The sequence below is a fragment of the Choloepus didactylus genome, chromosome 14 (assembly GCF_015220235.1).
Source record: "Choloepus didactylus isolate mChoDid1 chromosome 14, mChoDid1.pri, whole genome shotgun sequence".
In the NCBI taxonomy this organism is placed as follows: Eukaryota; Metazoa; Chordata; class Mammalia; order Pilosa; family Megalonychidae; genus Choloepus; species Choloepus didactylus.
The window spans coordinates 65,517,630-65,542,725 of NC_051320.1; the positions used below are offsets into that span (position 1 = coordinate 65,517,630).

General features: G+C 36.1%; 1 protein-coding gene across 1 annotated transcript in view; it reads right to left on the reverse strand.

Moving 5' to 3' along the window:
- Positions 1 to 25,096, reverse strand: part of NUDCD1 (NudC domain containing 1) — a 110,707-nt gene that overhangs the window by 46,761 nt on the left and 38,850 nt on the right. The window contains exons 3-5 of the mRNA XM_037803096.1: positions 4,128 to 4,313; positions 3,306 to 3,486; positions 920 to 1,102 (exon numbers count right to left, since the gene is read on the reverse strand). Coding sequence (XP_037659024.1) covers positions 920 to 1,102; positions 3,306 to 3,486; positions 4,128 to 4,313 — 550 coding nt within the window. The remainder of the gene's footprint in view (positions 1 to 919; positions 1,103 to 3,305; positions 3,487 to 4,127; positions 4,314 to 25,096) is intronic.

Here is a 25,096-nt window from a genome sequence, read left to right on the forward strand (position 1 = left end):
TAAGAGCTCCCAGAGAAAATCTAATCAAAACATTGCACATGAGGGAACAGGGATTGAGAGGCAAAAAATTTTTTTAAAAAAGTCCACCAAGCACAATTCCTTTGTATTCAGAGGGGCAAATTTTTTCAAACATTCATTATATTAGTATTGGAAAATAGAATATTTTAATCTATAAGAATAATAAAATAGAAAAATATTATTTTAAACAAGTAACAAAAAAGATGGATTCAAAGAAGAATATGAATTATTGTTAAATATGAAAATCTCTGTTAAGTAAAATATACTTTTCTCTGGCTATAAACATAAGAAATAAAATAATAATGAATAAAGAGGGCTGTTCTCTTAGCAGCTTTAAAGGAATATGTATTCTTTATATACAAATATAAGTTTTTTGTGAAAAATCATTTATTCTTTTCATTTTAAAATATTTCATTCATTCAGTCAACACCATGGAAAATTAGTCAGTGATTCTGACCTCAAGAACTTTCAGTTTCATATGAAGGGTAAGAACATGTACATTAGTATACACAGATAATGAGAAAAGTTTACTTTATATTTAAAGATTAAAAAGCATAAACACCCTGTATCAATACCAAAGCACAGTGGATTCTCAAATAGATGCCAACAACAAATAGGCATTACTTATTTACTCAATGCATATTTATTAAACATCTGATTATGTAAGCTAATTAGATCATAGATTTAAAAAAACATTTCTGGTAGTTAGAAAAAATATCAATCGGTTCACACAGTTTACAGGATAAATTTTACTAAACATTGTTTTGGGAAATCTAAAGAAAAATTAAGCATCTATCTTGCCTTGGTAGAATGCATAACCTATCCAGGAAGACAAAATAGACATAAATATGTACGTGCACAGATACATACAAAGCTCTATGAAGATTAAAATTAAAATTACCTTTGATTTTCTCTGGCATGTTTTTATCCTCATTTTCTTCAAGATCCTGACCAACATGAATAAAATTGAAAGACTTATAGGAGACAATCATTAGACCAGTTCCTTCAGGCTCAATAGCAGCATAATGTGGCACTGATTTTCCACGGAGAATGTCACGTTTAATTAGTTCATATTTTTTGCTATCTGTAGGAAAATAAAGTATTTTTGAACAAAACAATATATAAATTGTTTTGTTTTTGAATAAAAACAAAATGAATAAAATGAATAAAAAACTTATAAAAATATTCTAAAAAACTTGGAGATTAATTTTAAATATTTAAAATGTGCTAAAAACGCACACAGTATGAAGAGTCTTTTCATAAGAATAAAAAGTTTACCACCTAATTTTCTGTAAATCAGTACTGAGTCTGATGATCTTTGTTTGCACCAGACTATGTGTCCAATGTAATAGCCACTAGCCCCAAGTAGCGATTAGTTAGAATTAAATAAAACTAAAAATTCAGTTCACCAGTCACACTAGCCATATTTCAAGTGCTCAGTAGCCACACAAGGATACAGCACACTGAACAACACACATATAAAAAAGTCCATTTCCGAGAAAGTTCTGTAAGATAGCGACACTCTATATCTTGAAAGGGACTGACTTACTGGAGCATCAGCTTTGAAGGGCCTACCTTTTCTCTGACAACAGCCTGTCTAACTTCCCAGCAGGTATATAATAAGCATCTTCTGATAAGAGCCACAAATTATTTTTTTAGGCATGGTAATGTGGATTATTTTTCTGACTGTTCTATGCACTGATTAGGGGTTTTCTTAAAATAAAATATGTTTGTAACAGAAATGATCTCTACATACACTTAGATATCTACATTGCCTATTGTGAGCAAACATAAATAACAGTATTTAAACTTTTAAAGATATTAACAATCAATTGGATCCTAAAAGGTTTTGGTAAATTAACAATTTATTCTGTGAAAAAGATTATTTTCTGCTTTAAAAAGTACTCAATTCAGTTGTGTCTCTTCCTTTACTTATACTACTACTTTGCTAAAGTGTATTATACTTGTAGTTATAAAGCCTGTAAATTAAGAATTAATTTTACTTTTCTAAATGGTTGAAAAAAATCAAATGAATAATATTTAATCACATGTAAAAATGATATGAAATTCAAATTTCAGTGTCCATAAATAAAATGTTATTAAAACACACCTATGCTTATTTGTTGGTATATTGTCTATAGCTGCTTTCATGCCACATTGCTGTGGCTGAGTAGCTGTGCCAAAGATTGTATAGTCCACAAAGCCTAAAATATTAACCACCTGGTCCTTTCCAGAAACGCTGACCAAACCCTAATCAAAAGTTTTAAGTCACTCTTTTCCTTCAGAAATAAAACGACAACACTGGGGAATTGTAACAAACAAATTACATTAAATAATTCAAAGAACAAATCTAGGAAATTTACTCAGCTTGCAGTTTAATTAGAAGCTATTCTATAAACATACACATATATAGTGATCATTTTAAAATAAAAGGGAATTCCCTCCTAGGAAACAAATGCTAATAGCCTTAATCAGACTGTAAACATGCGGCTATAATATAGAAGAGAAAGTATTTTTCCATAGAGATGAATGATAAATTAAGACTGCTTCATTAAATGAATAATTTAACAAAAACTGCTGAGAAAAAGAGCAGTCATCATGGAAACAAGCTCCCTTAGCTCTAAACTACAGAGAACAACAACAAATTAACGAGTCAGTAAGAACTAAGTACTGACAAAGAATAAGCCCAAACTATTAAGGGAATCCTAATTAATATAGGAAAAAGTGATTTTTAATACTCAAGCTAGAAGTGTGACAGACAGTTTCAAACAACAAAGGGTTAGGACTTTTCTACCTCTGGAAGCACTGCAGGTGAGAAAAAGTAAGTTTCCCTGATTGTAAAGGCAAAGAATCTCAGTTGTGACTTAATGAAATAAAGATACTCATTTCCATTTAGGTATTTATATTTAATTTATACTTAGATTATATCACAATTTATACTTAACTTACCTTTGATTTTATATAGAAATTCTGCATGTGTACACATAGAACATGTATATATTCTTGTATATATTAAAACTACACAGTTATAAATCTTCAAAAATTATTTAATAACACCTGCTTTTATACAAAAAAAAAGGCATAAAATTGACTGTGGAAGGCTCATTATTGTTTTCCATTACCCATACCTGAGGAGAACCTAACTACAGATAAAAATCATTCTACCAGGTGACAGTACTACAGTCATAACGACCAAGAAAAGAATAGACAGCCATTACAGGGACAGCCTTACCTTTTGAATCCTACTAAACCACAACAGAGAGATTCAGAATTTTGTCACATTTTACCTTTATTTTTCTTACTGATAGTGACCCACTCCAAAGAAACATAGAAACCACTTCCTTTCATATCCAAATCCTCTTTCTCTATTCGAAGAAGTAGGGTAGTTACTGAATGTTCTTCAGCTTTTAGCAATGAGACACTGTGAATTATGATAAAAGGATCCCCAAGCTCTTCATTAAACATAATCTACAAAAAAAAAAAAAAAAAAAAAGAGGTTACACATACACACAAATGTACATACTACATGAATACAGATAGCACAGAAAGAATACAAAGAATTCTGGCAATCCAGCAATCAATCTGGATACCATTTATTACAAGGAATACAAAAATAAAAAAGGTTTTAAATATGGATGACAAGTTTAAAAAATATACCTTGAAGAAGGAGTTTTTTAAAAAGTATCTATTTGTATAATAGAATAAAATTCAATACACTTGGCTTAAAAACAAGAAAATACCAGGGCATCTGACAGCATCTATAGGAGACAGAGAACTAAAAGTAGTCTTCTAGAGAAGAATTATAAAGTGAAAATAAGAGTTCCTCCTTCTTGAACAGATGAATGCAAGTCTTGACAACCACACCGACTCCAGATCAAAGCAAGAATGGTTTCTAAGGTCAACACAGAAATCTTGTAAAAGCTATACATTATATAATTTAATTAGAGAAAAAGAGATCTAAAACATCATATATTATGGAACAAGAGAACACACTAATTATCCTTGAAAAGTGTTATTTGAAAATAAAAATAAGTGAAGTTTAATGTATATATACTTTCAGGACTTTGCATTAAGTCTAAAAAAAACCAAAACCCAAAAAAACCCCTCACCTCCCATTTTTCAGAATCGTTATTTCCACGTTCTCCTGTTCCAATAAGATATAATCTTCCAGTTCCATCTGACAAGGTAACCCAAGTAGAAGACGGGAAATAGATAGACGCACAAAGGCGATTGTCGTATGCAGTCAAATCTGCAGGAAGTCGAAATACCTCTCGTGGTTTTCCCAAGGCAGTGTCCTAAAAAAGAAGCCAAATATTATAAACTAACCCTTTCTTCTCCCTGATCCATATACACACACAAAAACAAGTATATGCAAAGTAGTGATTTAAGAATATGTCCACAAGTTCTTATCGTCTCCTATTCAAGAGGAGCTAATTTCTCTCCATTTGAGTGTGAGCTTACTATTAGTGACTCATTTCTAACAAAATATGGCAGATATGATGGTATGTGACTTCTAAGACTAGGTCATAAAAGCATCTTCTACCTTGCTTTCTCCCTCAGACTGCACACTCTGAGTGAGAATAACCACCGTGTTGTGAGGACACCAAGTAACCCATGGAGAGACCCAAATGGGGAGGAACATGGGGAGGCCTCCTGCCAATAACCATCACCCTGTTAGTGAATCACTTAGGAAGTGTTTTCTTCAGCCTTAGTTAAGACTTCAGAGGACTGCAGTCCTGGCTGACATGTTGGCTACAACCTCATGAGAGACCTTGAGCCTGAACCACCCAGCTTAGTCACTCCCAGGTTTCTGACCCATAGGAAATGTGAGAAGATAAATGTTTATTGTTTCAAGTCACTAAGTTTTGGAATAATGTGTTACACTGCAATAGATAACTAACACATGCAGTAATCTAGATTTCATTCTTAATTTTAGAGTTAATGATCAGTATTTTTAACTCAAGTATCAAAAACACTACATTTAAACTACTACCAACTTATGCTTTTGTTAACAAGTTTTTATTGTGTATATGTCCTTGTAATTCAAAGTTATAAGACATTTTGCATCATTTAAAATGGTTTACAGGAATATATATAATATATATAAAAGGAAATAAACTTCCTCTCATACGCCAAAGTAAAATCAATTAAAATTTTTTTGAATTAAAAGTTTTAGTTTTCGGTTTAACAGGTTTTCCTATTGCACAAAAAATAACCCTTGATTCATGTATTTCATCCCTTGCTCCTGGAACTGTTTAGGTCTATGCATATATTAATACAATTTAAATAAATTATATACAATGTCCTTACTAATCAGTTTTTTAGTGACCCATTATTAATTCTTTCTCAAGTATCCAGTTAAGTTTCCTTTGAAAAACAGGATCTTTTCTTTTTATACTCATATTTTACTGACTTAAATATTTAATTAAATGAAAATATAATAATAAGCACAGCTAGCATAAAGTTTTTAGAATGGGTGAATCTGAGTTTTAGTGATGAAGACTCAACTTGCAGAAAAAGAACTGCATCAGCATACTACTGAGTAGCTTACTAGCAGTAAACATCCAGTCAATATATTTCACAGAAGCAATAGAGAATATTAGTTAATCTGATTAGTCAGGTAAGTGGAGGTCAATTAAGAGAAATTTTACTGCAGGCTGATGTTTATGTTGGCATTCAGAACATGATGTGGTATTTCCAATTAGTGAGAAAAAACGCACTGTCAAATGATGTTGAGACAACTAGATACCTTTGGAGAGAAAATTAATCTCTCCCTTACACCACACACAAACATATTCCTGACTGATTAGCAATTTCAATGTCTTTTAAAGGAAATGCAAAAAAAAATTTATTAGAAAATACATATTTTATAATCTTGGGGTAGAGAAAACTTTCCTATGCATAAATAAAAGACATGCAGGAGACAAGGAGAAAAATATTGCCACAAATATAAGACATGAGAAATATTCATAACATATAAACAGTCCTTAAAGACAAGAAATATATTACTATTCAAAATTTTTAAATGAGAAAAGAATATGAAGAAAAAAATGGCCAAAATATTCACACTCACTAGTAAACAAAAAAGTGGATTAATATAATAATATTTTCCCATTAGCCAGACAAAAAACTCTTAGACTTGTAATGTCCATTCTTGGCTAAGGTACCCTCTTGCTGGGAGAAGGAATATGTGTAGGTTTTTTGGAGATTATCATAAATGAAATTGTATGACATTTTATATAATTTTGATACAATTCCACTTCTAGGAATTTATACTATAAAAAATATATATACACATGTACACAAAGATCCATGTAACAAGAATGTTCACTGTAGCAATGAAAATAAAAACTTTTGCCAATGACAACCAGGAAATAATTTTACTGTTTACCAATCAAGTGAGAAAGAAAAAAGCAGCTGCTGACAGCCAGGAGCCCACCTGGTACTGTCAGCCAGGACTTGGTTTTGCTGCAAGCTGACCTGTTAGCTATATTCTCCTATTGAATGTAAACAATTTCAGAGAGCATCAGTATCACACAAGGCCACTCTGTGACCATGATGGACCTAGACAAAAACAGGATCACTCCACAATCATGTCTGAGCACAGGTAAAACATGAACACTGTTACAGGCATAAAAGTGACTAGTGACTGCAACTTCTTCACTAATAACAGCTTTAGCTTGGTCTAGGCTTCCTCATTAGGTTAGATTTATTTACACTTCCAACCAGAGCATTATCCTGTTTTCTGACAATTTCCAATCCAAACTCTGTCTGCTTTCTTAAATCCTCCCCCAAATCACCTAACATAAGAACAATAATATAGTAAGTCCTTAGTAACATCCTCTTACTTAGATGTTCCCCCTTGCTACAACAATAAACCCAAAGTGTTCCACTACAGGTGGTTTCCTGGGGTCTTTGTCTAGAGAGCACCGGCAGGGGAATGGTTAATTACAGAACAACCATTCTGTGGAATACCAAATAACTGTTAAATATATTGAGGTGGTCTTAAAATACAAAACAGAATATGTAAGTATGATTCAATTTATGCTTAAACAAACAAATGTTTTGATATGACAGCACAAAATAAAGTACAGAGAAACACATGCTTATCTATTAATAATGTTTACTCCTGGAAAGGAAAATCAGATTGGGATGCAAATGGTGGGTAGGGGAGGTGGGGGTTAAGGGCAACTTTCCTTTTTTTTGCTCCTAATATGCTGACCTTTTAAAAATATGGGCAATTTATGTGTGACATATACAATTTAAAAGATACTAATAAAATGAAATAAAACGAGTCTCCTTCCTCAAAACAGTTGTTCCAAAGTAAAGGCTTCTAGTGGTCTCCTCTCCTGCACACCCCTCACTGTTCCTAATCTATTGTACCATTATTTGGAAGAACGCAGAACTAAATTTTGCTAAATCACTATTCTTCATTTCATACACAATTGTAATAAGCTTCTTATGTGGCTCACAGACCATTTTAAATACAAGGTTCCTCGTGACTGAGGTTGCTAAAAGTCTAATTATCAAACAAATTAGTATAATATTCAATACAAGGATTAGAATATTCAAGTACATTCAGCTGAAGCCAAAGTTCATTAAATTAAAATACCAAAGAAAACAGAGTATCTCTCTTACTTGAATTAAATGACATTTATTTTCTTAAGGGAAAGCAACCTAAATGTTCCTGAGTTTTGATATCTAATTCTCAAAGGGTAAATTTTAATTTTAAATGGACTATAAACAATAAAATATTTTCTTCTATAAATCCTAAATTAGTGTACTAAATTATTTTTGAATAACCTCCACTGACAGTTTTGCTAAGTGTTCTCATAACATTGCCTTATATAATTGGCATCTATAATGGCCAGGTTGCACCTAATCAATTTCTTCTTCTCATAAAAGATTAATTAACATTACTACATTCAAGACTGTTAAATATCATTCTGAGGTAACATTTCAAAGTCAATTTGCAGAAGGATTAAAATTTCATTAACAAATGGAATACTTACTGAATGACTACAGTGTATAAGCATTGTACTAAATAAGTGCTTTGAATTTTTTGCCTTCACATTTAAATGCCACCAAACCCTGTGAAGTTGAAAATTTTATGTCCAATTTCAGAAGATAGAGAGGTTCAAAAAGTTCAATAATTTGCCCAAAATGTCACTGCTAGAAAACGGTAGGGCCAAGATTCAAATGCTGGTTAACCCAACCATAAAAGTTGATATTCTTTCCCCTATTCCATATTTTCTTGAAAATTTTCCATGTTTTTCTAAACAAAGTTACCTCAGATTTGGTTGCAATTTCTAGAAAACAAAAAATATAAGCATACTACCATGTCGTTTTTCTTCAGGCTAATAGTATTTTTAACTAGATTCCTGAGTCACTGAAATACAATACAAAAATTATAATGTAAATATTTTTATATATAAATGATGTGAATAAATTATAGAGTACTAATACATAAATTATCAATATTTATGAAAAATATCTCCAGGCATTTTGGGGGCCTCTTAGCTGCAGTTACTAGCAGACAAGCTTAGAATTAACAAAGTATTTTTCTAACTACATACATTTACAGAAAAGACTACTCAAGTTAAAAAATGGTGATGCAAAATGGACAGAAGTAACGGTAATGCATTATTGTAAGAATAATTAATAGTCTGTGAGTGTGGTAGAAAGGGGAAGTTTAGAGTCATGTATGTCATCAGAAGGACAGTTGGAGGTTAAAACATGGGAATATATAACACAGTGAATCTTGTGGAGCACAATACTTGTGATTAACTGTACAAATATTAAAAAGTTCTTTCATGAACTAGAACAAATGTATGACACTATTACGATTTAATAATAGAGGGGTTTATGGGAAAAGATGTACCTATTGCAAACTATGAACTATAGTTAACCATTTGTCCTATAAACAGCCATCTTATTTGATAATTCATTAATTTTTTACCCACTGCCTTTCAGGTTTTCTAAATATACAGTTATATTATCAGCAAAAAGAATTTATTTCTTCTTTTGCAGTGTTTATGCAAATGGGAATAGCCTTCCCATGTCATTTCATTTTTGTTTTATTGCAGTTACTACACAGAATCTCTGAGAGAATGTTGAATAATAATAGAGATTTAGTTCTTGATTTTAATTGTAACAACTATTAAATTTTACTTAAAGTGTTTATTTTTTTTTGGTAAATAACCTTTATTATTTTAAAGTTGTTTACTTCTCTTCCTGTTTCTACAAAATATATTTTATTAAGAACGGCTGCTGAATTTTGTCGAATGCCTTTTCAGTATGTATTGTTAATAATCATGTGCTTTTCTTTATCAGTGTAATGAATTAGATTTGTCAGGTGGGAAGGCATGTGGCTGGCGTCTGCTGCAAAGTTCTGGTTTCAAAATGGCTTTCTCCCAGGACATTCCTCTCTAGGCTGCAGTTCCTCAAAAATGTCACTCTTAGTTGCACTTGGGATATTCGTCCTCTCTCTCAGCTTCTCCGGAGCAGGAGTCTGCTTTCAACAGCCGTCCTCAAACTGTCCTCATCTGCAGCTCCTGTGTATTCTTCAAAGAGTCCCTCTTGGCTGTGGCTCCTCTTCAAAATGTCACTCACAGCTGCACTGAGTTTCCTCTGCCTGTCAGCTCATTTATATGGCTCCGCTGATCAAGGACCACCCAATGGGCAGGCCAACACTCCATAGAAATTATCCAATTAGAGTCATCACCCACAGTTGGGTGCGGCACATCTCCACAGAAACACTCAAAGAATTACAATCTAATCAACACTGATAACATCTGCCCACACAAGATTACATCAAAGATAATGGCATTTGGGGAACACAATATATTCAAACTGGCACAAAGAGTATTCAAAGAAATTGTTGGGGAAAACTTCCCAAACCTTCTACATAACAAATACGCAAAGCATAAATGCCCAGTGAACTCCAAATAGAATAAATCCAAATAAATCCACTCCAAGACATATTCTGATCAGACTGTCAAATACTGAAGAGAAGGAGCAAGTTCTGAAAGCAGCAAGAGAAAAGCAATTCACCACATACAAAGGAAACAACCTAAAACTAAGTAGTGACTACTCAGCAGCCACCATGGAGGCGAGAAGGCAGTGGCATGACATATTTGAAATTCTGAGAGAGAAAAATTTCCAACCAAGAATACTTTATCCAGCAAAACTCTCCTTCAAATTTGAGGGAGAGCTTAAATTTTTCACAGACAAACAAATGCTGAGAGATTTTGCTAATAAAAGACTTGCCATACTTGAGATACTAAACAGAGCCCTACCTACAGAGAAACAAACAAAGGAGAGAGAGATAATAGAAATATTTAACAGACATATATAGAACATTACATCCCAAATCACCAGGACACACATTCTTCTCTAGTGATCATGGATCTTTCTCCACAATAGACCATAAGCTGGGACATAAAACAAGCCTCAATAAATTAAAAAAAGGGAAAACAGTTTAATATATTCAAAGCACATTCTCTGACCACAATGGAATACAAATAGAAGTCATTAAGTTTTGATTTGTAACTCTACTATTTATTTCCTACAGGATATAAAATACATAACCTCTAATGACAAATCAGTGGTTTTGAACTCAATGTAAAATATGTCATTTTTGAGAAGAACTACATAAAGGTGGGGTAATGGAGGAGTATAGGAACATAGTTTACGTGTCCTATTGAAGTTAAGTTGGTATCAAAGAAAAACAAGATTGTTATAGATTTAAGAGGTTAAATTTAAGCCCCATGGTAAACACAAAGAAATTATCAGAGAATATGACCATGGAGATGAAAAGTAGAGTATGGGTTATGAGAAGTGGGGGAAGGGGCAATGGGGAGTTAAGAAATGAGTGTAGGGTTGCTGTTTAGGGTGAAGGGAAATTTCTCGTAATGGATGGTGGGAAGATGATGGCATTACAACATTCTAAATGTGATTAATCCCACTAATGGAATGCTAGGGAGGGGTTGGAATGGGAAGATTTAGGCTGTATATATGCTTCCACAATTGAAAAAAAAAAGAAAAAAGAAAAAGACAGTCTAAATAGGCAACGACAATTAATTGCCAAGGATGATCCTGGAAGGGATCTGAGGATGGAGGAGAAGAGGCTCAAAAGGACACATTTGGGACATAAGGGAAAAAAAAAGGAAATATAGAATGTAAGCTTTGTATCAATGTTGAATTTCTTGAACTTCTTAGCTGCACTTAATGGGCTTGCATAAAAGAATGTTTTTGTTCATGGGAATTGTATATGTGAATTATATTGTTTGTTCAAGGATGTGTGCAGCTTGCTCTCATATGTTCAGAAGACAGAGCAATAGATGATGGATGATAGATAGGGAGGAAGGGAAAGAAAGAAAAGGTGGTGTGACAGGATGTTAAAGTTGGTGGATTGGGATATCGGGGAGGGGGGTCGGGTTATGCTGGATTTCCATGTATGGGTTTTGTATTGTTTTTGCAACTGTTCCTGTAAGTTTGAATTTATTCCAAAATAAAATTTAAAAAAAATAGGAAAAACTATATTCCATCCATTACAGAGGCAGGAAATATAAAATTCTTAAGAATAAATTTAATAAGAGTGTTAATTTGAACTATAGTACATCCTGGAAAAGACAGAAGTTTAGAGACAGTAAAAAGATCAGTGGTTACCAGGGGTTCAGGGAGTTGGGGAGAGGAATGAATAGGTGGAAGACAGATAATTTTTACAGTAGTGAAACTATTCTGTATTATACTGTAATGGCGGATACATGACAATATGCATTTGTCAAAGCTCATAAAACAGTACAACACATAATGTACCACACTAATGAAGATTTTAATAATAGAGGAAGATGTTGGGGATGGGTTGCAGGATGGTTTATGGGAACTCTGTATTTTTCTGAGCAATTTTGTGTAAACCTAAAACTTCTCTAAAAATTAACACCTATTAAAAAAAGTAGAGAATTGCAGGAAGATTGTGGCATTTGGAGAGGCAGAACTCACTCCTTGTTCCAGTTTGCTAATGCTGCCATTATGCAAAATACCAGAAATGGATTGGCTTTTATAAAGGGGGTTTATTTGGCTACAAATTTACAGTCTGAAGTCCAAGAAAATGTCCAAATTAAGACTTCAACACAAGTATACTTTCACTGAAGGAAGGCCAATGGCGTCCAGAAAACCTCTGTTAGCTCAGAAGGCACATGGCTGGTGTCTGCTGATCCCAGGTTGTGTTCCAGCTCCTGTGCATTCTTCAAAATGTTGCTCTTGGGGTGTTTTGTCCTCTCTTAGCTTCTCCAGAGCAAAGTGTCAGCAAAAGTCTGCTTTCAATGGCTGGCTCCAAAATGTCTCTCTGTAGCTGCTCTCCAAAATGTCACTCTTAGTTGCTCAAAGGTCCTTCTGTTTGTGAGCTCTTTTTACAGGACTTCAGTGATTAAATCAAGAGCCACCCTAAATGGGTGGGGTAACACCTCCACAAAATTATCCAATCAAAGGTCTTGCCCACAGTTGCTTGAGTCACATTTCCAAGGAAACAATCAATCAATAGGTTCCAACCTAATGAACAATAATATGTCTGCCCCCACAAGATTGCATCAAAGAACATGGCATTTTGAGGGACATAATACATCCAAACCAGCACACTACTCCACCAAAAACACCTAGACAACAGGCAGAAACTGTCCAAAGTAGTGGTTCTGGGGCTCAGGAAACCAGGGAAGCACCATGCTACGTATAAGTAAAAGCCGGATAAAGAAACAGGGAAACTATGATGTGAGAAATTGTGGTGAGTGAATGTGACAGTGGCTCTCAGTGCCCATTCTCCACTCCTGAGACAGGCAGCTGTGTCAGCCTGGTTCTCCCCTGACTGGCAAGAGGCAGCACAGTCCTGATCCAACTGTTGGCTGGCGAAGTCAACTCTGGGTCCCACAGTTTGAGCTTTTCCACGCAGGATCCGGGGTGCACATGGCTCCATCATTTCCACAAACAGAAAGACAGCCGCCAGTAATTCATGTGCACTGTGGCTCCTGGCACCCATCACCCATCCCCAAGGCAGGCAGCTTCAGGTTGGCCTGGTTCTTGTCCTGCTGGCTGCTGCAGTCTGGGAGAGACAGGGAGGCCCTCCCCTCAGGAAAAGATGGGGACGTGGAATAGTCCTGAACCAACTGTTGGCCAACAAGGGTGTCCCTCTGGATCTAGCAGCCTTGAACCCTTCTATGCAGGAGCCCATGGCACTCATGGCTCCACTATTTCCACAAACAGAGAAGCTGCAGCAAGTGACTGAGCTCTACCATGGCTCCTGGCACCCACCTCCCACCCCAGGCCAGCAGCTTCAGATCAGCCTGGAAAAAGATATTCCATGCAAGCAGTAACCAAAAAAAAACCAAGGGTACCTATACTAATATCAGACTAAATAGACTTTAAATGCTAATATGTTATAAGAGACAAAGAAGAACACTATATATTAATAAAAGGGGCAATTCACCAAGAAGAAATAACAATCATAAATATTTATGACCTAATCACAGTGCCCCAAAATACATGAGGCAAATACTGACAGAACTGAAGGGAGGAATAGTAGTCTCTACAATAATAGTTGGAGACTTCAACAGACCACTCTCCTCAGTACATAGAATGCCTGAACAGGGACCAATAATGAAACAGAGAACTTAAATAATATGATAAATGAACTAGACTAAACAGACATATACAAAACACTGCACCCCAAAACAGCAGGATATACATTTTTCTCAAGTGCTCATGAAACACTCTCCAGGATAGACCACATGCTGAGGCATAAAACAAGTCTTAATAAATTTAAAGAATGACTGAAATTATATAGAGCACTTTCTTTGAACATAATGGAATGAAGGTGGAAATCAATTACAGCCAGAGAACTGGAAAATTCACAAATATCTGGAGGTTAAACAACACACTCTTAAACAATCAGTGGGTCAAAGAAGAAAATGCAAGAGAAATCAGTAAATATCTGAAGATGAATGAAAATGAGAACACAACATATCAAACCTTATGGGATGCAGTTGAGGCAGTACTGAGAGGGAAATTTACAGCCCTAAATGCCTACATTAAAAAGCAGGAAACAGCTAAAATCAAAGGCAACTGAATACCTGAAGAAACTAGAGAAAGAACAGCAAATTAATCCCAAAGAAGGAAAAAATTAAAGATTAGAGCAGAAATAAATGAACCGGAGAACAACAACAAAAAAAACACAAAAGAATCAATAAAACCAAAAGTTGCTTCTTTGAGAAAATCAATAAAATTGGCAAACCTTTACCTAGACTGACAAAAACAGAGAAGATGCAAATAAATAAAACCAGAAATGAGAGGGGAGTCATAACCACAGACCCCGAAGAAATAAAAAAGGTCATAACATGATACTGTGAACAACAATATGCCAACAAACCAGGCAACTTAGATGACAATTTCCTAAAAACACATTAACTCCATTACCTCGAGAAGAAATAGAAGACCTCAACAAACCAATCATAAGTAAAGAGATTGAATCAGTCATCAAAAATCTCCCAACAAAGAAAAGCCCAGGACCAGATGGCTTCATGTGTGAATTTTACCAAGCATTCCAAGAAGAATCAATACCAATTCAGCTCAATTCCAAAAAACTGAAGAAGAGGGAACACTACTGTGCAAGTGTGTATATATTATTCTTTGATGCAATCTTGTGGGGGCAGTTGTATTAGTGTTGATTAGATTGTAATTCTTTGAGTGTTTCCATGGAGATGCGACCCACCCAATTGTAGTGATAACTCTGATTAGATAATTTCCATGGAGGTGTGGCCCTGCCCACTCAGCATGGGCTTTGATTAGTTTACTAGAGCAATATATAAGCTCAGACAGAAGGAGCAAGCTTGCTACAGCCAAGAGGGACACTTTGAAGAATGCACAGGAGCTGAGAGAGGAGCAGCAGATGAGAGATAGTTTGAAGATGGCAGTTGAAAGCAGACTCTTGCTCTGGAGAAGCTAAGAGAGGACAAATGCTCCAAGAGCAACTGAGAGTGACATTCTGAAGAGGAGCTGAAGCCTAGAGAGGAATGTCCTGGGAGAAAGCCATTTTGAAACCAGAACTTGGAGCAGACGCCAGTCACATGCCTTTCCAGCTAACAGAGGTTTTCAGGATGCCATTGGCCATCCTCCAGTGAAGGTACCCAATTGCTGGTGTGTTACCTTGGATACTTTATGGCCTTAAGACTTAACTGTGTAACCAAATAAACCCCTTTATAAAAGCTAGATCCATTTCTGATGTTTTGTGAAAAGGCAGCATTAGCTTACCAGAACAACTACCTAACTCATTTTATGAAGCCAACATCACGCTAATGCCAAAGCCTAATAAAGACATTACAAGAAAAGAAAACTACAGACCAACATCTCTAATGAATATGGATGCAAAAATCCTCAACAAAATATTTCCAAATTGAATCCAACAGCATATCAAAAGAATTATAGACCATGACCATACCAGATATGCAAGGGTGGTTCAACACAAGAAAATCAATTAATGTATTGATTAATCAATTAACAAATTAAAAGGGAAAAACCACAGTCATCTTGATTGACACAGAACAGGCATTTGACAAAATTCAGCATCCTTTCTAGATAAAAACACTTCAAAGATAGAAATAGTAAGAAAATGCCTCAATATGATAAAGGACATAGATGAAAAACCTACAGTTAACATCACACTCAATGGTGAGAGACTGAATGCCTTCCCTCTAAGATATGGAACAAGACACAGATGCCCACTGTCATCACTGTTATTCAACATTGTGCTAGAAGTTCTAGCTAGAGCAGTTAGCCAAGAAAAAGAACTAAAAGGCATCCAAATCAGAAAGGAAGTAAAATTTTCACTATTTGCAGATGACATAATCCTATACTTAGAAAGCCCCAAAGAAAAACAACAACAAAGCTACTGGAGCTAATAAACAAGTTCAGCAAAGTGGCAAGATACAAGATCAACATGCAAAAATCAGTAGTGTTTTTATACGCTCGCAATGAGCCATCTGAGGAGATACTCAAGAAAAAAGTTCCATTCACAATAGCAACTAAAAGAACCAAATATCTAGGAATAAATTTAACGAAGGAAGAAAGGGTCTATAGACAGAAAACTACAAAACATTAGTAAAAGAAATCAAAGACGACCTAAATCAATGGAAGACATTCCATGTTCATGGAATGGAACAATCAATGTTTTAAAGATATCAATTCCACACAAATTGATCTTCAAATTCAACACAATCTCAATTCAAAATTCCAATAGCTTACTTTGCTGAAATGGAAACGCTAATTATCAAATTTATTTGAAGGGAGAGTGGCCTCAAATAGCCAAAAAATCTTGAAAAAGAAGAATGAAGTGGGAGGACTGATGCTTCTTGACTTTAAAGCATAAAGCACAATGGTCAAAACAGCACAGTACTGGCATAAAGATACACATATCGATCAATGGAATCAAATTGAGAATTCAGAAACAGACCCTCAGGTCTATGATCAATTGATTTCTGACAATGCTCCCAAGTCTACTCAACTGGGATAGAACAGTCTTTTCAATAAATGGTGTCAGGAGAACTGGATATCCATATGCAAAAGAATGAAAGAGGACCCCCATCTCATTCCCTATACAAAAATTAACTTAAAATGGATCCATGTACTCAGTGTAGGAGACAGTACCATAAAACTCCTAGAAGAAAATGTAGGGAACTAACTTCAAGTGATAGGCAGTAGTTTCCCAAACCTTACACCCAAAGCACAAGCAATGAAAGAAAAAACAGATAAATGGGACCTCCTCAAAACTGAGTATTTCTGTGCTTCAAAAGACTTTGTTAAAAAGGTGAAAATGCAGCCAACTCAATGGGAGAATATATTTGGAAACCACATATCTGATAAGGGTATGATATCCACAATATACAAAGAATATACAAGTCAACAATTAAAAGACAAACAATTATTAAAATGGGCAAAAGACATGAATAGACATTTTTCCAATGAGGAAATACAAATGGCTAAAAAAGCACATGAAAAGATACTCATCTTCACTAGCTATTAGGGATATACAAATCAAAACCACCATGAGCTATCATTTCATACCTATTAGAATGGTCACTATTAAACAAACAGGAAACTACAAGTGTTGGAGAGGATGTGGAGACATAGGAATGCTTAGTCACTGCTGGTGGGAATGTGGAACAGTACAGCCACTGTGGAAGGTGGTTTGGCAGTTCCTCAGAAAGCTTAGTATAGAGTTGCCCTATGATCTGGCAATCCTGCTACTTGGTATATACCCTGAGTAAATTCTAAGCAGGGATGACATTCACACACCGATGTTCACAGTGGCATTATTCACAATTGCCAAAAGATGAAAACAATCCAAGTGTCCATAAACTGATGAATGAATAAACAAAATGTGGTATATACATATGATGGAATATTATTTAGCAGTGAGAAGGGATGAAGTGCTGAAGCATGAGAAAACATGGATAAACCTTGAGGACATTATGTTGAGTGAAATAAGCAAGATGCCAAAGGACAAATATTGTATGATCTCACTAATGTGAACTAATTATACAATATAAACTCATGGACATACAATCTAGAAAATGTTCTAAAATTTACTGTGGTGATGAATGCACAACTATATGATGATACTGTGAGCCAAAGACTATATACTTTGGATGGATTGTATGGTATGTGCATATATCTCAATAAAATTACATTAAAGAAAAAAAAGTGATAGCTTCAAAAAGTAGAGCAACTTTGTACTTTGGCCAAATGTCCAATAATTTTTCATTTTCCATTTTATTACACTATTGGAAATTTGACCAAGAACACCACAAGCACTCTAGCTAGTTACCTAGATAGTAATGAGTTAACTGAGAGTTTGTGAGCTAGTACAGGATTTTTCTTTTTGTAAGAATCATTTTGCTTATTTTTTTTTACATATTTTTAAAATTCAGTTTTATTTAATATATTCACATACCATACAATCATCCATGTAGTTGTGTGTTCAACACCACAATCAATTTTTGAACATTTTCATTACTCCAGAAAGAATGAAAATAAGAATAAAAAATAAGAGTAAAAAATAACACTCAAATCATTCTACCCCCCCCACCCCCATACCACCCTATTTTTCATTTCATTTTTGTCCCCATTTTTCTATTTACCCATTCATACCCTGGATAAAGGGAGTGTGAGCTACAAGGTTTTCACAATCACATGGTCACACCATGTAAGCTACATAGTTACACAATTGTCTCAGGAATCAAGGCTACTGGGTTACAGTATGACAGTTTCAGGTATTTCCTTCTAGCTATTCCAATACACTAAAACCTAAAAAGGGATATCTATATAGTGCATAAGAATACCCTCCAGAGTGACTCTGAAGTCAATTTGAGATCTCTTAGCCACTGAAACTTGATTTTGTTTCATTTTGCTTCCCCCTTTTGGTCATGAAGGTTTTCTCAATCACAAGATGCCGAGCCCAGGCTCATCCCTGGGAGTCATGTCCCGCATTGCCAGGGAGATTTACAACCCTGGGAGTCATGTCCCATATGGGGGTGGGGGTGGGGTAGAGAGTTCACCTGCCAAGTAGGTGAGGGGGGAGAGAGAGAGAGAGAGAGAGAGCGAGCGAGCGCGCGCGCCACATCTGAGCAACAAAGAGGTTCTCTGGGGGAGTCTCTTAGGCACAGTTATAAGTAGGTTTAGCCTCTCCTTTGCAGTAACAAGCTTCATAAGGGCAAGCCCCAAGACTGAGGGCTTGGCCTACCAAATTGGTAGTCCTCAATGCTTGCAAGAACCTCAGTAATGATTCAGCTGTGGAAGTTTAATATTTCCACATTTTCCCCCAGTTTCTCAGGGGGGGCCCTGCTAATACATTTTTATTCTCTGCCCAAATTACTTTGGAATGTATCAGTATTTCACACTAACCTGTACAAACCTACCAGATCTCACTTTCTATTCATAGTTTCATGCAATTATGGTGTTTGAATAAACTGACCATACAAGTTAAATTATTTAGTGTGCTGCAGAAAATATGTATCCTGCACAAAATACACATCTTTTCCTTTGGTCTCATACAGAATTTGAGGTTTTAAAACACAGCAGTATTTTTTTTAATAAAAGTGCTTTTATGTGAATTCATGTTGTAAGTTACAGGCTTTGGAATACAACTTAAATTAGTGACTGCATGTATTTTTAAAAATAATAAAAATAAGATTAACTCAAAAAACAGAAGGGGGCTTTTCTAGATTAAAAGAAATTAAAAAGGAAAAAAAAAGAATAAGACCTGAGAAAATTGTAAAAACGTACTTCACGACATAAAAGAAGATTTGAATAGATGGAAAGACATACAATGTTTCTGGGTATAAAAAAAGGTCATAAAAATGCCAATTTCTCCAAATTAATGTAAATTCCTCACCTTAGGAAAAAAAAAAAAAACTGGCAATTTCTGTCTTGAAAATTTTAACTAAACTGACTCTGGACTTTGAGACATCATGCTCAGCTGAGCACAGGAATAAAGGACTGTCCTGAGAGAATATAGGGGATACAATAAAAGCCCACATATTAAAGATAAGACCACAAACTGTCTTCCTCTGCTTGGATTCCAAATCAGGATCAGGCCTTATATGTCTCAGAAGTACACTGGAGGTGTCCCCTCTAAGGACACTTGCCAGCCCAGGAGATGAAACTTAACAAAAACCAATATTCAGGATCAACATGGCAATGTAAGACACCCCATGAAAAAACCCCCTCAGAGATTTAGCAAATAAAAGAACAAATTCTACTTGGATAGAACTCTAGAGGATGGGAGAAACTGGAGAACAACTCAACAAACACTGAACTGAATGAAGAAACAGAAAAATCTCAGCAGAAGCCCATCTTGGACCACTGGTTGGTTCCCAATTCCCCTCCCCTTCCCTCCATCTCACACAGCTTGGGAGCCACACAGAGGCAGCACAGCCTAGGGTACCTCTCATGCAGACAGAGACTGCAGATTGGGTCACAGCAGTGAGTAAGAACTCCATGCATTTCTAGGCTTGGGGACCTCAATACACTTGAGAGCCAGAGTAGAACACAAGCCACTGAGGATGCTGCATACAAAAGAGCCCTCAGGGGAGGCAGCAGCAGGGGTGGGGGGGGGGGTGGAAGAGGAGGAGGAGGAGGAGGAGGAAAGACTGACACAGAAAGGCTGGTAAAAGCTATTGTGACCTTACTCAATCCAGGTTCAGCTAGTTGGATAACCCTAAGGCAAAAGGGACTTTTCTGAAGTGAAACACCTTTCTGGATTGACCCCATCTGGCTCCCTGGGAGAGGATACCCTAAAAGAGAAGAAAGTGGAGGCAGAAAAGCCTCAAGGGAAAAAAAAAAAAAAAAACAGGGGAGGAGGTTAAACAGAACTGCCTTAAGATGGGAGGGTCCCATGAAATGTGTAAGGAAAACAAGACAACGAGTGAGGGAGATAATTTAAACAAATCATAGGAGCTGGGGAGAAAAGTCAACACAAAAACCGAACAGATCAAGATACCCAGAGAAGGAACAGAGAATGGAAGCTCTCTCCTGAAGATGTAACAATTGCAAAGAAACGTACAATCTTAAAAATTACACCACAAATTCAGGGCAAGAAGCAGTTGAAGAACAGCCTCGAAAATCTGATTGGTTAAACACAAGCTATTATAAAATTCTAGAATAAAATGGACCAAACATCAAAGAAGAACCTTATTACAAAGCCACTCAACAATAAAACTGTAGACAAGAGGGAGAAATGGACCTTCAGAGTTAACTCATAAAGAAAATCAGATGCCTAGACATCAGCAAAAAATCAAAAGCCAAACTAAGAAACAGGAAGATATGAATCAGTCTAGGGAACAAATTAAAACTTTAGAGGACACTCAGAAGTTGGAGCAACTAATCAAAGATGTTCAAACAAATCTAAATCAATTCAAGGAGATGAAGGAAAATATGCACAAAGACATAAAGAATATTAAGACAGTGAGCATAAAGAAGAATCTGAAAGTATTAAAAAAAACATAACAAAAAGAGGCACATATTAGAGATTAATAGAGGCATACAACAGCATAGTTGAACAGGAAAAGAATAGAAACAATTAAGCAATGTCTCAGCGATCTGAGTGATAGCACAAAGAACACAAATATATGCATCATGAGTATTACAGGAAAAGAGAAGGGAAAAGAGGCAGAAAGAATATTTGAAGAAATAATGGCTGAAACTTCCCAACTCTTACGAAAGACATAAATATACATGTCCAAGCACAGCATACACCAAACAGAATAAATCCTACTAAACCTACTCTGAGACAGATGCTATTCAGAATGTCAAATGTCAAAGAGAGAATTCTGAAAGCAGCAAGAGCAAAGCAAATCAACACATACAAGGGATCCTCAATAAGAGAAACTGCTGAGGGGATCCAAGATGGAGAGACAGAGCAAAATTCTCCTCCATGAAAAACACTAGATAAAAGACATACAGTGCTCCAGAATAGCAGTTCCAGGGTTCCACTGCCTGGGCAGGGACTTCTAAATCCACAGTGACTGTACACTTGGAGAAATCGAGAGAATGTGTTCGCAGTCCTGTGAGTATTTGATCTGGAGAGTTGCTGGGGAAATGGCAGCTGGAGTCACACTGCAATAGGGAGAAATCGAGACACTGTGTTTGGAGGCAGGTTAGAGAAAGACCCGAAAAGCGGCTGGAGAGTCGGCAGCAGGAGCCGCAGTCCAGTGCGGTGGGGAATGCCTTCCACACCCCGGGCACCCGCCTCAGTATCTGGCATGGGTGATAGACCTTCACACACCCACAGCTAACAGTCCCCAAGCCAGGAACAAGCCACTGCAGCAAGCAGATGATCACAGAAGTGGGTAGTTTCCACGCCCTGTGCAGCCGTCTTTACAGCAGGCTGGGAGACACCCCTTTGCAGCGCCATGGCCCAGAGGTTCCTCAAGGGAACTTGGGGTTCAGCTGCCTTGTGATGGTGCAACTCCTCCTCCGCAGAAGCCTGTAGGGTTCATAGCCTAGAGGCAGGGGTGCCACATGGAGTGCCAGGAACCCTACACCAATCCCAGGGACTTGTGGGTCCACAGCAGAGAGGGACTATGGAGAATTTGAGCTGAAGGGTTAGAAGCATGCCACAGCCCCAGAAATGATTGGGAGTATTGGATCTTAAAGCTATCTTCTCCCACCCACAGGGCTGGTGGTCCCCATGGCACATGGAAGACTGGTACACAGACTGGCCAGCCACATGGTTTGGACCCCGACTCGCTGCATTAACGAAGGTGAGGAGAGCTGGATTGAGGGTAAGAGGTGGCTCGGAGTGCCATCTGCTGGTAGATCAGGGAAAGTGCACTGCACCAAGCTGCACCTCTTCCAAATTATAGATAATTGTTTAAATAAGCCTGCATATCCTAAAAGAACCCTATCAAGATAAGCAAATGCCAGGAGGCCAAAAAAATAAATAAATAAATTATAAAGCATATGAGAAACCAGAAGATATGGATAACTCAAATGCCCAAATTAAAAAAACAGAGGAGATACAGAACCTGGAACAATTAATCAAAGAAGGAATCACAAACATCATTAACATGGCTCAGGATATAAAGGACATCAGGAAGACCCTAGAAGAGCATAAAGAAGAATTCACAAGAGTAAATAAAAAATAGAGGATCTTACAGAAATAAAAGAAACTTGATCAAATTTAAGATTCTTGAAACACAAAGCAGCAGACTAGATGAAGTAGAGGAATAAATAAGTGAACCTGAAGAAAATGTTTTGGAAAGTGAAAGCACAAAAAAAAACAAATGGGGAAAAAATAAAAAAATTTGAAATGGATCTCAGGGATATGATAGACAACATGAAGCACACAAATATAGAAATCACTGGTGTTCCAGAGGGGAAGAGAAGGGTAAAGGACTAGGAAGAATATTCAAAGAAATTGTTGGGGAAAACTTCCCAACCCTTCTAAACAACATAAATATGCAAATCATAGATGCCCAATGAACTCCAAACAGAATAAATCCAAATAAACCCACTTCGAGACATATTCTGATAAGAGTGTCAAATGCTGAAGAGAATGAGCAAGTTCTGAAAGCAGAGAGAAGCAATTCACCACATACAAGGGAAAAAAATAGACTAAGTAGTAATTACTCAGCAGCCACCATGGAGATGAGAAGGCAGTGGTATGACATATTTAAACTTCTGAAAGAGAAAAATTCCCAACCAAGAATTCTTTATCCAGAAAAACTGTCTTTCAAACTTGAGGGACAGCTTAAAATCTTCACAGAGAAACAAATGCTGAGAGAATTTGCTAACAAGAGACCTGCCCTACAAGAAATACTAAAGGGAGCCCTACTGGCTGAGAAAAAAGAAAAGAGAGAGAGGTCTGGAGAAGGACACAGAAGTAAAGAGTTGTAGTAAGGGTACGTTAAAGGAAATAAAGAGAGAGAGGGAAAAACATATATCTGATAGATTAAAACCAAAGGATATGATGGCTAATTCAAGAACTGCCCTCATAGCATTCTATGGAACCAATAGCGCCCTAATACCAAAGCCTAATACACATACTACAAAAAAGAAAATTACAGACCAATTTCTCTTATGAAGATAGATGCAAAAATCCTCAACAAAATACTTGCAAACTGAATTCAAAAGCAAATCAAAAGAATTATACACCATGATCAAGTATGTTTTAACCCATGTACACAAGGGTGGTTCAACATAAGAAAATCTGTAAATGCGATACATCACATCAACAAAATGAAGGGAAAAAATCTCATGATTGTTTCAATCAATGCAGAAAGGCATTTGACAAAAGTCAACATCCTTTCTTGATAAAAACACTTAGAAAAATAAGGAACAGAGGGAAAATTCTCCAACATGATAAAGGGCATAAATGAAAAACCCACAGCTAACATCATACTCAATGGTGAAAAACTGAAAGCTTTCCCTATAAGATGTGGAACAAGACAAGGATGCACAATGTCACCACTGTTATTCAACACTGCTGGAAGTTCTTGCCAGAGCAATTAATCAAGAAAAAGAAAGAAAAGGCATCCTAATAGGAAAGGAAGAAGTAAAACTTTCACTCTTAGCATATGTAGAAAATTCTGAAAAATCAACAAAGCTGGTAGAAGTAACAAACAAGTTCAGCAAAATGGTGGGATACTAGATCAACGTGCAAAAATTGGTAGTGTTTCTATACAATAGTAATAAGCAAGATGAGGAAATCAAGAAAAAAAAATTCCATTTACAATAGCAACTAAAAGAATGAAATATCTAGGAATAAATTTAACAAAATATGTAAAGGACTTGTACAAAGAAAACTAAGAAACAATGCTACAAGAAATCAAAGACCTAAATCAATGGAAGGACATTCTGTGTTCATGGATTAGAGGGCTAAATATAGTTAAGATGGCAAATCTACCCAAAATCATTTGCAGATTCAACACAATCCCATGAAATTCCAGCAGCCTACTCTGCAGAAGTGGAAAAGCCAATTAACAAATTTGGAAGGGCAAGGGACATGAATAGCCAAAAACATCTTGCAAAAGAAGAACGAAGTTGGAGGACGCACATTTCCTGAGTTTAATGCATATTACAAAGCTACAGTCGTCAAAACAGTATGGTACTAGCATAAGAATAGAAATATTGACCAATGGAAATGAAATGAGAGTTTGAAAATAGACACCTATGGCCAACTGATTTTTGACAAGGTTTCCAAGTCCATTCAACTGGGAAAGAACAGCTTCTTCAACAAATGGTGCTGTGAGAACTGGATTTCCATAAGGAAAAGAATGAAGGAGGACCCTTATCTCACATCATATACAATAATTAACTCAAAATGGATCAAAGCCCTTAATATTAGAACCAGGACTATAAAATTCATAGAAAAAAATGTAGGGAAGCATCTTCAGAATCTTATGTTAGGCAACGGTTTCTTAGACTTTACACCCAAAGCACAAGCAATGAAAGAAAAAATATATAAATGGGGCCTCCTTAAAATTAAAAACTTTTGTGCAACAAAGGACTTTGTCACAAAAGTGAAAAGACA